Raw genomic sequence first — 13,879 nt, 5'->3', positions numbered from 1 at the left:
TCCCTCCCTCTTACTCTCTCCCCTCCCTCTTACTCTCTCCCTCCCTCTTACTCTCTCCCCTCCCTCCTCCCTTTTACTCTCCCCCTCCCTCTTACTCTCTCCCCTCCCTCTTACTCTCTCCCCTCCCTCCTCCCTTTTACTCTCTCCCTCCCTCTTACTCTCTCCCCTCGCTCTCCCTTTACTCTCTTCCCTCTCCTCTCTCTCCTTCTTACTCTCTCCCCTCGCTCTCCCTTTACTCTCTTCCCTCTCCCCTCCCTCCTCCCTTTTACTCTCTCCCTCCCTCTTACTCTCTCCCTCCCTCTTACTCGCTTCCCTCGCTCTCCCTTTACTCTCTTCCCTCTCCTCTCTCTCATTCTTACTCGCTCCCCTCGCTCTCCCTTTACTCTCTTCCCTCTCCTCTCTCTCCCTCTTACTCGCTCCTCCTTTACTCTCTTCCCTCTCCTCTCTCTCCTTCTTACTCTCTCCCCTCGCTCTCCCTTTACTCTCTTCCCTCTCCTCTCTCTCCCTCTTACTCTCTCCCTCGCTCTCCCTTTACTCTCTTCCCTCTCCTCTCTCTCCCTCTTACTCTCTCCCCTCGCTCTCCCTTTACTCTCTTCCCTCTCCTCTCTCTCCTTACTCTCTCCCCTCGCTCTCCCTTTACTCTCTTCCCTCTCCTCTCTCTCCTTCTTACTCTCTCCCCTCGCTCTCCCTTTACTCTCTTCCCTCTCCTCTCTCTCATTCTTACTCGCTCCCCTCGCTCTCCCTTTACTCTCTTCCCTCTCCTCTCTCTCCCTCTTACTCGCTCCTCCTTTACTCTCTTCCCTCTCCTCTCTCTCCTTCTTACTCTCTCCCCTTGCTCTCCCTTTACTCTCTTCCCTCTCCTCTCTCTCCCTCTTACTCTCTCCCCTCGCTCTCCCTTTACTCTCTTCCCTCTCCTCTCTCTCCCTCTTACTCTCTCCCCTCGCTCTCCCTTTACTCTCTTCCCTCTCCTCTCTCTCCTTACTCTCTCCCCTCGCTCTCCCTTTACTCTCTTCCCTCTCCTCTCTCTCCTTCTTACTCTCTCCCCTCGCTCTCCCTTTACTCTCTTCCCTCTCCTCTCTCCTTACTCTCTCCTCTCGCTCTCCCTTTACTCTCTCACTTTACTCTCTTCCCTCTCCTCTCTCTCTCCCTCTTACTCTCTCCCCTCTCTCTGTCTCTGTACCCCCCTCCAATCTAACCCTGTCTCCCTTTCTCTCTCCCTACAGACCACAGTATGGACCTGATAGTGATGGATGTGGCTGTGAATGCTGTGGCGGGGGCTCTGAAGGCCTTTTTTTCTGACCTACCTGACCCTCTCATCCCCTACACCCTGCACCCAGAGCTGGTGGAGGCAGCCAGTGAGTACTATACTGTACTGTTAGCTACACATTCTCTGGAGGCCTGACCTGGGTTCAGATAGTATTGTGTCTCTTTCAAATGCTTTTAGCTACACTTGGTTAAGCTTGCCCACTGTAATACTCCCAACAGTGGCAGATCAAACCCTGCCCATCTGGCATTCTCAGGCAGGCTCAACAAAATGCTATTGAAAAAAAAAAATATTTTATCAATCCATGTCTGGTCTATAGAGACCAATGTCCTGACTCAATAACTACTAGCTGTGGGGAGGGTTGACACCCAGCGCCTCAGACCTCTCCCTTAAATCACAAACAGCAACTAGAGAAGAGGGGTTCAACCAGTTATCTATCTCTGTCTCTCTTCTATCTCCCTCTCTCTCTGTCTCCCCCCTTTCTCTTTCACTTCCTTCCTTGTTTAATCAATATGCTGTTGGTCGACCGAGATTTCTTTAGTCAAGCATTATCAAAACATTTTTTTAAAATGAATGGTGTACAAGACACCTGTGTGATTGGAGCCTGTCTGAGTGGACTGATCCATTGTGGAGGCTGTGGGGATGGCAACACTAATATCACATTTACATAAGGACTCAGGCCCTTTACTTTGTTGGAGCACCTTTGGCAGTGATTACATCCTCAAGTCTTCTTGGGTATGACGCTACAAGCTTGGCACACCTGTATTTGGGGAGTTTCTCCCATTCTTCTCTGCAGATCCTCTCAAGCTCTGTCAGGTTGGATGGGGAGCGTTGCTGCACAGCTATTTTCAGGTCTTTCCAGAGATGTTCGATCGGGTTCAAGTCCGGGCTCTGGCTGAGCCACTCAAGAACACACTTCTTCTCTCTCTCTGTATGTCTACACACTTCTCTCTCTGTATGTATACACACTCTCTCTCTGTATGTCTCTCTCTCTCTCTGTATGTCTACACACTTCTCTCTCTCTGTATGTATACACACTTCTCTCTCTCTGTATGTATACACACTTCTCTCTCTGTATGTCTACACACTCTCTCTCTCTCTCTGTATGTCTACACACTTCTCTCTCTCTGTATGTATACACACTTCTTCTCTCTCTCTGTATGTCTACACACTCTGTATGTCTCTCTCTCTGTATGTCTACACACTGTATGTCTCTCTCTCTGTATGTATACACACTTTCTCTCTCTCTCTCTCTCTCTCTCTCTCTCTCTGTATGTATACACACTTCTCTCTCTCTCTGTATGTCTACACACTCTCTCTCTCTCTGTATGTATACACACTTCTCTCTCTCTCTGTATGTCTACACACTTCTCTCTCTCTGTATGTATACACTCTCTCTCTCTCTCTGTATGTCTACACACTCTCTCTCTCTCTGTATGTCTACACACTCTCTCTCTCTCTCTGTATGTCTACACTCTCTCTCTGTATGTCTCTCTCTCTGTATGTATACACACTTCTCTCTCTCTGTATGTCTACACACTCTCTCTCTCTGTATGTCTACACACTTCTCTCTCTCTGTATGTCTACACACTTCTCTCTCTCTGTATGTCTACACACTTCTCTCTCTCTGTATGTCTACACACTCTCTCTCTCTCTGTATGTCTACACACTTCTCTCTCTGTATGTCTACACACTCTCTCTCTCTCTGTATGTATACACACTTCTCTCTCTCTCTCTCTCTCTGTATGTCTACACACTTCTCTCTCTCTCTGTATGTCTACACACTCTCTGTATGTCTACACACTCTCTCTGTATGTATACACACTGTATGTCTACACACTCTCTCTCTCTGTATGTCTACACACTTCTCTCTCTCTGTATGTCTACACACTTCTCTCTCTCTCTCTCTCTGTATGTCTACACACTTCTCTCTCTGTATGTCTACACACTTCTCTCTCTCTGTATGTCTACACACTTCTCTCTCTCTGTATGTCTCTCTCTCTCTCTCTGTATGTCTACACACTCTCTCTCTCTCTGTATGTCTACACACTCTCTCTCTCTCTGTATGTCTACACACTCTCTCTCTCTGTATGTATACACACTCTCTCTCTCTGTATGTCTACACACTTCTCTCTCTCTGTATGTCTACACACTCTCTGTATGTTACACACTCTCTCTCTGTATGTATACACACTCTCTCTCTCTGTATGTCTCTCTCTCTCTCTCTGTATGTCTACACACTTCTCTCTCTCTGTATGTCTACACACTCTCTCTCTCTGTATGTATACACTCTCTCTCTCTCTCTCTACACACTCTCTCTCTGTATGTCTACACACTTCTCTCTCTCTCTGTATGTCTACACACTTCTCTCTCTCTCTGTATGTCTACACACTCTCTCTGTATGTATACACACTTCTCTCTCTCTCTGTATGTCTCTCTCTCTCTGTATGTCTACACACTTCTCTCTCTCTGTATGTCTACACACTCTCTCTCTCTGTATGTCTACACACTTCTCTCTCTCTGTATGTCTTCTCTCTCTCTGTATGTCTACACACTTCTCTCTCTCTCTGTATGTCTACACACTCTCTCTCTGTATGTCTACACACTTCTCTCTCTCTGTATGTATACACACTTCTCTCTCTCTGTATGTCTACACACTCTCTCTCTCTCTGTATGTCTACACATACACTCTCTCTCTCTCTCTCTGTATGTATACACACTCTCTCTCTGTATGTACACACTCTGTATGTTCTCTCTCTGTATGTATACACTTCTCTCTCTCTGTATGTCTACACACTCTCTCTCTCTCTCTCTCTCTCTCTGTATGTCTACACACTCTCTCTCTCTCTGTATGTCTACACACTCTCTCTCTCTCTGTATGTCTACACACTTCTCTCTCTTGTATGTCTACACACTCTTTCTCTCTGTATGTCTACACTTCTCTCTCTCTGTATACACACTCTCTCTCTCTGTATGTCTACACTCTATCTCTCTCTCTGTATGTCTACACTCTGTATGTCTCTCTCTCTATGTATGTACACACTCTCTCTCTCTCTGTATGTCTACACACTTCTCTCTCTCTGTATGTATACACACCTCTCTCTCTCTCTCTCTCTGTATGTATACACACTCTCTCTCTCTCTGTATGTCTACACACTTCTCTCTCTCTGTATGTATACACACTTCTCTCTCTGTATGTATACACACCTCTCTCTCTCTCTCTTCTCTCTCTGTATGTCTACACACTTCTCTCTCTCTGTATGTCTACACACTTCTCTCTCTGTATGTATACACACTTCTCTCTCTCTCTCTCTGTATGTCTACACACTTCTCTCTCTCTGTATGTCTACACACTTCTCTCTCTCTGTATGTATACACACTTCTCTCTCTCTCTCTCTCTCTCTCTCTCTCTGTATGTCTACACACTTCTCTCTCTCTCTGTATGTCTACACACTCTCTCTCTCTCTGTATGTCTACACACTTCTCTCTCTCTCTGTATGTATACACACTCTCTCTCTCTCTCTCTCTCTGTATGTCTACACACTTCTCTCTCTCTGTATGTCTACACACTTCTCTCTCTCTGTATGTCTACACACTTCTCTCTCTCTGTATGTCTACACACTTCTCTCTCTCTGTATGTCTACACACACTCTCTCTCTCTCTGTATGTCTGTACACACACTCTCTCTCTCTCTGTATGTATACACTCTCTCTCTGTATGTCTCTCTCTCTCTGTATGTCTACACACTTCTCTCTCTCTGTATGTATACACACTTCTCTCTCTCTCTATCTCTCTCTCTCTCTCTGTATGTCTACACACTTCTCTCTCTCTGTATGTATACACACTCTCTCTCTCTGTATGTATACACTTCTCTCTCTCTCTCTCTCTCTCTCTCTGTATGTCTACACACTTCTCTCTCTCTGTATGTCTACACACTTCTCTCTCTCTGTATGTATACACACTTCTCTCTCTCTCTCTGTATGTCTACACACTTCTCTCTCTCTGTATGTCTACACACTTCTCTCTCTCTGTATGTCTACACACTTCTCTCTCTCACTCTCTCTCTCTCTCTCTGTATGTCTACACACTATCTCTCTCTCTGTATGTCTACACACTTCTCTCTCTCTGTATGTCTACACACACTCTCTCTCTCTCTGTATGTCTACACACTCTCTCTCTCTCTGTATGTCTACACACTTCTCTCTCTCTCTGTATGTCTACACACTTCTCTCTCTCTGTATGTATACAGAACACACTCTCTCTCTGTATGTCTACACACTCTCTCTCTCTCTGTATGTCTACACACTTCTCTCTCTCTGTATGTCTACACACTTCTCTCTCTCTGTATGTCTACACACTTCTCTCTCTCTCTCTCTCTGTATGTCTACACACTTCTCTCTCTCTGTATGTCTACACACTTCTCTCTCTCTGTATGTCTACACACCTCTCTCTCTCTCTGTATGTCTACACACTTCTCTCTCTGTATGTATACACACTTCTCTCTCTCTCTCTCTCTCTCTCTGTATGTCTACACACTCTCTCTCTATGTCTACTGTATGTCTACACTTCTCTCTCTCTGTATGTCTACACACTCTCTCTCTCTCTCTGTATGTCTACACACTTCTCTCTCTCTGTATGTCTACACACTTCTCTCTCTCTGTATGTCTACACACTTCTCTCTCTCTGTATGTCTACACACTTCTCTCTCTGTATGTATACACACTTCTCTCTCTCTGTATGTATACACACTTCTCTCTCTCTCTCTCTCTGTATGTCTACACACTTCTCTCTCTCTGTATGTCTACACACTCTCTCTCTCTGTATGTATACACACTCTCTCTCTCTCTCTCTGTATGTCTACACACTTCTCTCTCTCTGTATGTCTACACACTTCTCTCTCTCTCTGTATGTCTACACACTTCTCTCTCTCTGTATGTATACACACTTCTCTCTCTCTCTGTATGTCTACACACTTCTCTCTCTCTCTCTGTATGTCTACACACTTCTCTCTCTGTATGTATACACACTTCTCTCTCTCTCTCTCTGTATGTCTACACACTTCTCTCTCTCTGTATGTCTACACACTTCTCTCTCTCTGTATGTCTACACACTTCTCTCTCTCTGTATGTCTACACACTTCTCTCTCTCTGTATGTATACACACTTCTCTCTCTCTCTCTCTCTCTCTCTCTCTCTGTATGTCTACACACTTCTCTCTCTGTCTACACACTCTGTATGTCTCTCTTCTCTGTATGTCTACACACTTCTCTCTCTCTGTATGTCTACACACTTCTCTCTCTCTGTATGTCTACACACTTCTCTCTCTCTGTATGTATACACACTCTCTCTCTCTCTCTCTCTCTGTATGTCTACACACTTCTCTCTCTCTGTATGTCTACACACTTCTCTCTCTGTATCTCTCTGTATGTATACACACTCTCTCTCTCTCTCTCTCTCTCTCTCTCTGTATGTCTACTCTCTCTCTCTGTATGTCTACACTTTCTCTCTCTCTGTATGTCTACACACTTCTCTCTCTCTCTGTATGTATACACACTTCTCTCTCTCTCTGTATGTCTACACACTTCTCTCTCTCTCTGTATGTCTACACACTTCTCTCTCTCTGTATGTCTACACACTTCTCTCTCTCTGTATGTCTACACACTTCTCTCTCTCTGTATGTATACACACTTCTCTCTCTCTGTATGTCTACACACTTCTCTCTCTCTGTATGTCTACACACTTCTCTCTCTCTGTATGTCTACACACTTCTCTCTCTGTATGTATACACACTTCTCTCTCTGTATGTCTACACACTTCTCTCTCTCTCTGTATGTCTACACACTTCTCTCTCTCTCTGTATGTCTACACACTCTCTCTCTCTCTGTATGTATACACACTTCTCTCTCTCTCTGTATGTCTACACACTTCTCTCTCTCTGTATGTCTACACACTTCTCTCTCTCTGTATGTCTCTCTCTCTCTGTATGTCTACACACTTCTCTCTCTCTGTATGTCTACACACTTCTCTCTCTCTGTATGTCTACACACTTCTCTCTCTCTGTATGTATACACACTTCTCTCTCTCTCTCTCTCTCTCTCTCTCTGTATGTCTACACACTTCTCTCTCTCTGTATGTATACACACTCTCTCTGTATGTCTACACACTTCTCTCTCTCTGTATGTCTACACACACTCTCTCTCTCTCTGTGTCTACACACTTCTCTCTCTACACACTTCTCTCTGTCTACACACTTCTCTCTCTGTATGTATACACACTCTCTCTCTCTGTATGTATACACACTTCTCTCTCTCTCTCTCTCTCTCTCTCTCTGTATGTCTACACACTCTCTCTCTCTCTGTATGTCTACACACTTCTCTCTCTCTCTGTATGTATACACACTTCTCTCTCTCTCTCTCTCTCTCTCTCTCTCTGTATGTCTACACACTTCTCTCTCTCTGTATGTCTACACACTTCTCTCTCTCTCTCTGTATGTATACACACTTCTCTCTCTGTATGTATACACACTTTTCTCTCTCTGTATGTATACACACTTCTCTCTCTCTGTATGTCTACACACTTCTCTCTCTCTGTATGTATACACACTCTCTCTCTCTCTCTCTCTGTATGTCTACACACTTCTCTCTCTCTGTATGTATACACACTCTCTCTCTCTCTCTCTGTATGTCTACACACTTCTCTCTCTCTGTATGTATACACACTTCTCTCTCTCTCTGTATGTCTACACACTTCTCTCTCTCTCTCTCTGTATGTCTACACACTTCTCTCTCTGTATGTATACACACTTCTCTCTCTCTCTCTCTCTCTCTCTCTGTATGTCTACACACTTCTCTCTCTCTGTATGTCTACACACTTCTCTCTCTCTGTATGTCTACACACTTCTCTCTCTGTATGTATACACACTTCTCTCTCTCTCTCTCTGTATGTCTACACACTTCTCTCTCTCTGTATGTCTACACACTTCTCTCTCTCTGTATGTATACACACTCTCTCTCTCTCTGTATGTCTACACACTTCTCTCTCTCTGTATGTATACACACTCTCTCTCTCTCTGTATGTCTACACACTTCTCTCTCTCTCTCTGTATGTCTACACACTTCTCTCTCTCTCTGTATGTCTACACACTCTCTCTCTCTCTCTGTATGTATACACACTTCTCTCTCTCTCTGTATGTCTACACACTTCTCTCTCTCTGTATGTCTACACACTTCTCTCTCTCTCTCTCTGTATGTCTACACACTTCTCTCTCTCTGTATGTCTACACACTTCTCTCTCTCTGTATGTCTACACACTTCTCTCTCTCTCTGTATGTCTACACACTTCTCTCTCTCTGTATGTATACACACTTCTCTCTCTCTCTGTATGTATACACACTTCTCTCTCTCTGTATGTCTACACACTCTCTCTCTCTCTGTATGTCTACACACTTCTCTCTCTCTGTATGTATACACACTTCTCTCTCTCTGTATGTATACACACTCTCTCTCTCTCTCTCTCTCTCTGTATGTCTACACACTTCTCTCTCTCTCTGTATGTCTACACACTTCTCTCTCTCTGTATGTATACACACTTCTCTCTCTCTGTCTCTCTCTCTCTCTCTCTCTCTGTATGTCTACACACTTCTCTCTCTCTGTATGTATACACACTTCTCTCTCTCTCTCTCTGTATGTCTACACACTTCTCTCTCTCTGTATGTATACACACTCTCTTCTCTCTCTCTCTGTATGTCTACACACTTCTCTCTCTCTCTCTCTCTCTCTGTATGTCTACACACTTCTCTCTCTGTATGTATGTATACACACTCTCTCTGTATGTATACACACTTCTCTCTCTCTCTGTATGTATACACACTTCTCTCTCTCTCTGTATGTATACACACTCTCTCTCTCTCTCTCTCTCTCTCTCTGTATGTCTACACACTTCTCTCTCTCTGTATGTCTACACACTTCTCTCTCTCTCTGTATGTATACACACTTCTCTCTCTCTCTGTATGTCTCTCTCTCTCTCTCTCTCTGTATGTCTACACACTTCTCTCTCTCTGTATGTCTACACACTTTCTCTCTCTCTGTATAACTACACTCTCTCTCTCTCTCTCTGTATGTCTACACACTTCTCTCTCTCTCTCTCTCTCTGTATGTCTACACACTTCTCTCTCTCTGTATGTCTACACACTTCTCTCTCTCTCTGTATGTCTACACACTTCTCTCTCTGTATTTATACACACTTCTCTCTCTCTGTATGTATACACACTTCTCTCTCTCTCTCTCTCTCTCTCTCTCTCTGTATGTCTACATACTTCTCTCTCTCTCTCTCTCTGTAAGTATACACACTTCTCTCTCTCTATGTCTACACACTTCTCTCTCTGTATGTATACACACTCTCTCTCTCTCTCTCTCTCTCTCTCTCTCTCTCTGTATCTCTACACACTTCTCTCTCTGTATGTCTACACACTTCTCTCTCTCTCTGTATGTCTACACACTTCTCTCTCTCTCTCTCCCTCTTTCTCTGTGTAAGTATACACACTTCTCTCTCTCTATGTCTACACACTTCTCTCTCTCTGTATGTATACACACTTCTCTCTCTCTCTCTCTCTGTATGTCTACACACTTCTCTCTCTCTGTATGTGTATGTATACACACTCTCTCTCTCTGTATGTCTACACACTTCTCTCTCTCTGTATGTATACACACTTCTCTCTCTCTCTGTATGTCTACACACTTCTCTCTCTCTCTCTCTGTATGTCTACACACTTCTCTCTCTCTGTATGTATGTATACACACTTCTCTCTCTGTATGTATACACACTCTCTCTCTCTCTCTCTCTCTCTCTCTCTCTGTATGTCTACACACTTCTCTCTCTCTGTATGTCTACACACTTCTCTCTCTGTATGTATACACACTTCTCTCTCTCTCTCTCTGTATGTCTACACACTTCTCTCTCTCTGTATGTCTACACACTTCTCTCTCTCTGTATGTATACACACTCTCTCTCTCTGTATGTCTACACACTCTCTCTGTATGTCTACACTCTCTCTCTCTGTATGTCTACACACTTCTCTCTCTCTCTGTATGTCTACACACACTTCTCTCTCTCTCTGTATGTCTACACACTTCTCTCTCTCTCTGTATGTATCTGTATCTCTCTCTCTCTGTATGTCTACACACTTCTCTCTCTCTGTATGTCTACACACTTCTCTCTCTCTGTATGTCTACACACTTCTCTCTCTCTGTATGTCTACACACTTCTCTCTCTCTCTGTATGTCTACACACTTCTCTCTCTCTGTATGTCTACACACTCTCTCTCTCTGTATGTCTACACACTTCTCTCTCTCTGTATGTATACACACTTCTCTCTCTCTCTCTCTCTCTCTCTCTCTCTCTGTATGTCTACACACTTCTCTCTCTCTGTATGTATACACACTTCTCTCTCTCTGTATGTCTACACACTTCTCTCTCTCTGTATGTCTACACACTTCTCTCTCTCTGTATGTCTACACACTTCTCTCTCTCTGTATGTATACACACTTCTCTCTCTCTGTATGTATACACACTTCTCTCTCTCTCTCTCTCTCTCTGTATGTCTACACACTTCTCTCTCTGTATGTCTACACACTTCTCTCTCTCTGTATGTCTACACACTTCTCTCTCTCTGTATGTCTACACACTTCTCTCTCTCTGTATGTCTACACACTTCTCTCTCTCTGTATGTCTACACACTTCTCTCTCTCTGTATGTATACACACTTCTCTCTCTCTGTATGTATACACACTCTCTCTCTCTCTCTCTCTCTCTCTCTCTCTCTGTATGTCTACACACTTCTCTCTCTCTGTATGTCTACACACTTCTCTCTCTCTCTGTATGTATACACACTTCTCTCTCTCTGTATCTACACACTCTCTCTCTCTCTCTGTATGTCTACACACTTCTCTCTCTCTCTGTATGTCTACACACCTCTCTCTCTCTCTGTATGTATACACACTTCTCTCTCTCTCTGTATGTCTACACACTTCTCTCTCTCTGTATGTCTACACACTTCTCTCTCTCTCTCTGTATGTCTACACACTTCTCTCTCTCTGTATGTCTACACACTTCTCTCTCTCTGTATGTCTACACACTTCTCTCTCTCTCTGTATGTCTACACACTTCTCTCTCTGTATGTATACACACTTCTCTCTCTCTCTCTCTCTCTCTCTGTATGTCTACACACTTCTCTCTCTCTCTGTATGTCTACACACTTCTCTCTCTCTCTGTATGTATACACACTTCTCTCTCTCTCTGTATGTCTACACACTTCTCTCTCTCTGTATGTCTACACACTTCTCTCTCTCTCTCTCTCTCTGTATGTCTACACACTTTTCTCTCTCTGTATGTCTACACACTTCTCTCTCTCTGTATGTCTACACACTTCTCTCTCTCTGTATGTATACACACTTCTCTCTCTCTCTCTCTCTCTCTGTGTATGTCTACACACCTCTCTCTCTGTATGTATACACACTCCTCTCTCTCTCTCTCTGTATGTCTACACACTTCTCTCTCTCTCTCTGTACGTCTACACACTTCTCTCTCTGTATTTATACACACTTCTCTCTCTCTGTATGTATACACACTTCTCTCTCTCTCTCTCTCTCTCTCTCTCTGTATGTCTACATACTTCTCTCTCTCTCTCTCTCTCTGTGTATACACACTTCTCTCTCTCTATGTCTACACACTTCTCTCTCTGTATGTATACACACTTCTCTCTCTCTCTGTATGTCTACACACTTCTCTCTCTCTGTATGTCTACACTCTCTCTCTCTCTGTATCTCTACACACTTCTCTCTCTCTGTATGTCTACACACTTCTCTCTCTCTCTGTATGTCTACACACTTCTCTCTCTACACACTTCTCTCTCTCTCTCTCCCTCTTTCTCTGTGTATGTATACACACTTCTCTCTCTCTGTATGTCTACACACTTCTCTCTCTCTGTATGTATACACACTTCTCTCTCTCTCTCTCTCTCTGTATGTCTACACACTTCTCTCTCTCTGTATGTATACACACCTCTCTCTCTCTCTCTCTCTCTGTATGTCTACACACTTCTCTCTCTCTCTCTGTATGTATACACACTTCTCTCTCTCTCTGTATGTCTACACACTCTCTCTCTCTCTCTCTGTATGTCTACACACTTCTCTCTCTCTGTATGTATACACACTTCTCTCTCTCTCTCTCTGTATGTCTACACACTTCTCTCTCTCTCTGTATGTCTACACACTCTCTCTCTGTATGTCTACACACTTCTCTCTCTCTGTATGTATACACACTTCTCTCTCTCTCTCTCTCTCTCTCTCTCTGTATGTCTACACACTTCTCTCTCTGTATGTCTACACACTTCTCTCTCTCTGTATGTCTACACACTTCTCTCTCTCTCTGTATGTCTACACACTTCTCTCTCTCTGTATGTATACACACTTCTCTCTCTCTCTGTATGTCTACACACTTCTCTCTCTCTCTCTGTATGTCTACACACTTCTCTCTCTCTCTGTATGTCTACACACTTCTCTCTCTCTCTGTATGTCTCTCTCTCTCTGTATGTATACACACTTCTCTCTCTGTATGTCTACACACTTCTCTACACACTTCTCTCTCTCTGTATGTCTACACACTTCTCTCTCTCTGTATGTATACACACTTCTCTCTCTCTCTGTATGTATACACACTTCTCTCTCTCTCTCTGTATGTATACACACTTCTCTCTCTCTGTATGTCTACACACTTCTCTCTCTCTGTATGTATACACACTTCTCTCTCTCTCTCTCTGTATGTATACACACTTCTCTCTCTCTCTCTGTATGTATACACACTTCTCTCTCTCTCTCTCTCTCTCTCTCTGTATGTCTACACACTTCTCTCTCTCTCTCTCTCTCTCTGTAAGCATACACACTTCTCTCTCTCTATGTCTACACACTTCTCTCTCTCTGTATGTATACACACTTCTCTCTCTCTCTCTCTCTCTCTGTATGTATACACACTTCTCTCTCTCTATGTCTACACACTTCTCTCTCTCTGTATGTATACATACTTCTCTCTCTCTCTCTCTCTGTATGTATACACACTTCATAAATGTCAAAGGCTTTTATTGACCATTTTTGAAGTTGATTCGAAGAGTCAATATTTGCAGTGTTGACCCTTCTTTTTCAAGACCTTTGCAATCTGCCCTGGCATGCTGTCAATTAACTTCTGGGCCACATCTGATGACTGATGGCAGTCCATTCTTGCATAATCAATGCTTGAAGTTTGTCAGAATTTGTGGGTTTTTGTTTGTCCACCCGCCTCTTGAGGATTGACCACAAGTTTTCAATGGGATTAAGGTGTGGGGATTTTCCTGGCCATGGACCCAAAATATCGATGTTTTGTTCCCCGAGCCACTTAGTTATCACTTTTGCCTTATGGCAAGGGTGTCACGTTCTGACCTTAGTTCCTTTGTTTTTGTCTTTGTTTTAGTATGGTCAGGGTGTGAGTTGGGATGGGCAGTCTATGTTTGTTTTTCTATGTTGGTTTTTGAGTTCGGCCTAGTATGGTTCTCAGTCAGAGGCAGCTGTCAATTGTTGTCTCTGATTGA

At 43.5% G+C, this 13,879-nt stretch overlaps 1 protein-coding gene across 1 annotated transcript in view; it reads left to right on the top strand.

The window, feature by feature from the left end:
- LOC135525662 (rho GTPase-activating protein 5-like) overlaps positions 1–13,879 on the top strand; it is an 80,495-nt gene that overhangs the window by 60,802 nt on the left and 5,814 nt on the right. Inside the window, exon 5 of the mRNA XM_064953417.1 lies at positions 1,224–1,355. Within this exon, the coding sequence (XP_064809489.1) occupies positions 1,224–1,355 (132 nt within the window). The remainder of the gene's footprint in view (positions 1–1,223; positions 1,356–13,879) is intronic.

This window comes from Oncorhynchus masou, chromosome 32 (genome assembly GCF_036934945.1).
Source record: "Oncorhynchus masou masou isolate Uvic2021 chromosome 32, UVic_Omas_1.1, whole genome shotgun sequence".
In the NCBI taxonomy this organism is placed as follows: Eukaryota; Metazoa; Chordata; class Actinopteri; order Salmoniformes; family Salmonidae; genus Oncorhynchus; species Oncorhynchus masou.
This window is presented reverse-complemented; position numbering and strand designations above follow the sequence as displayed.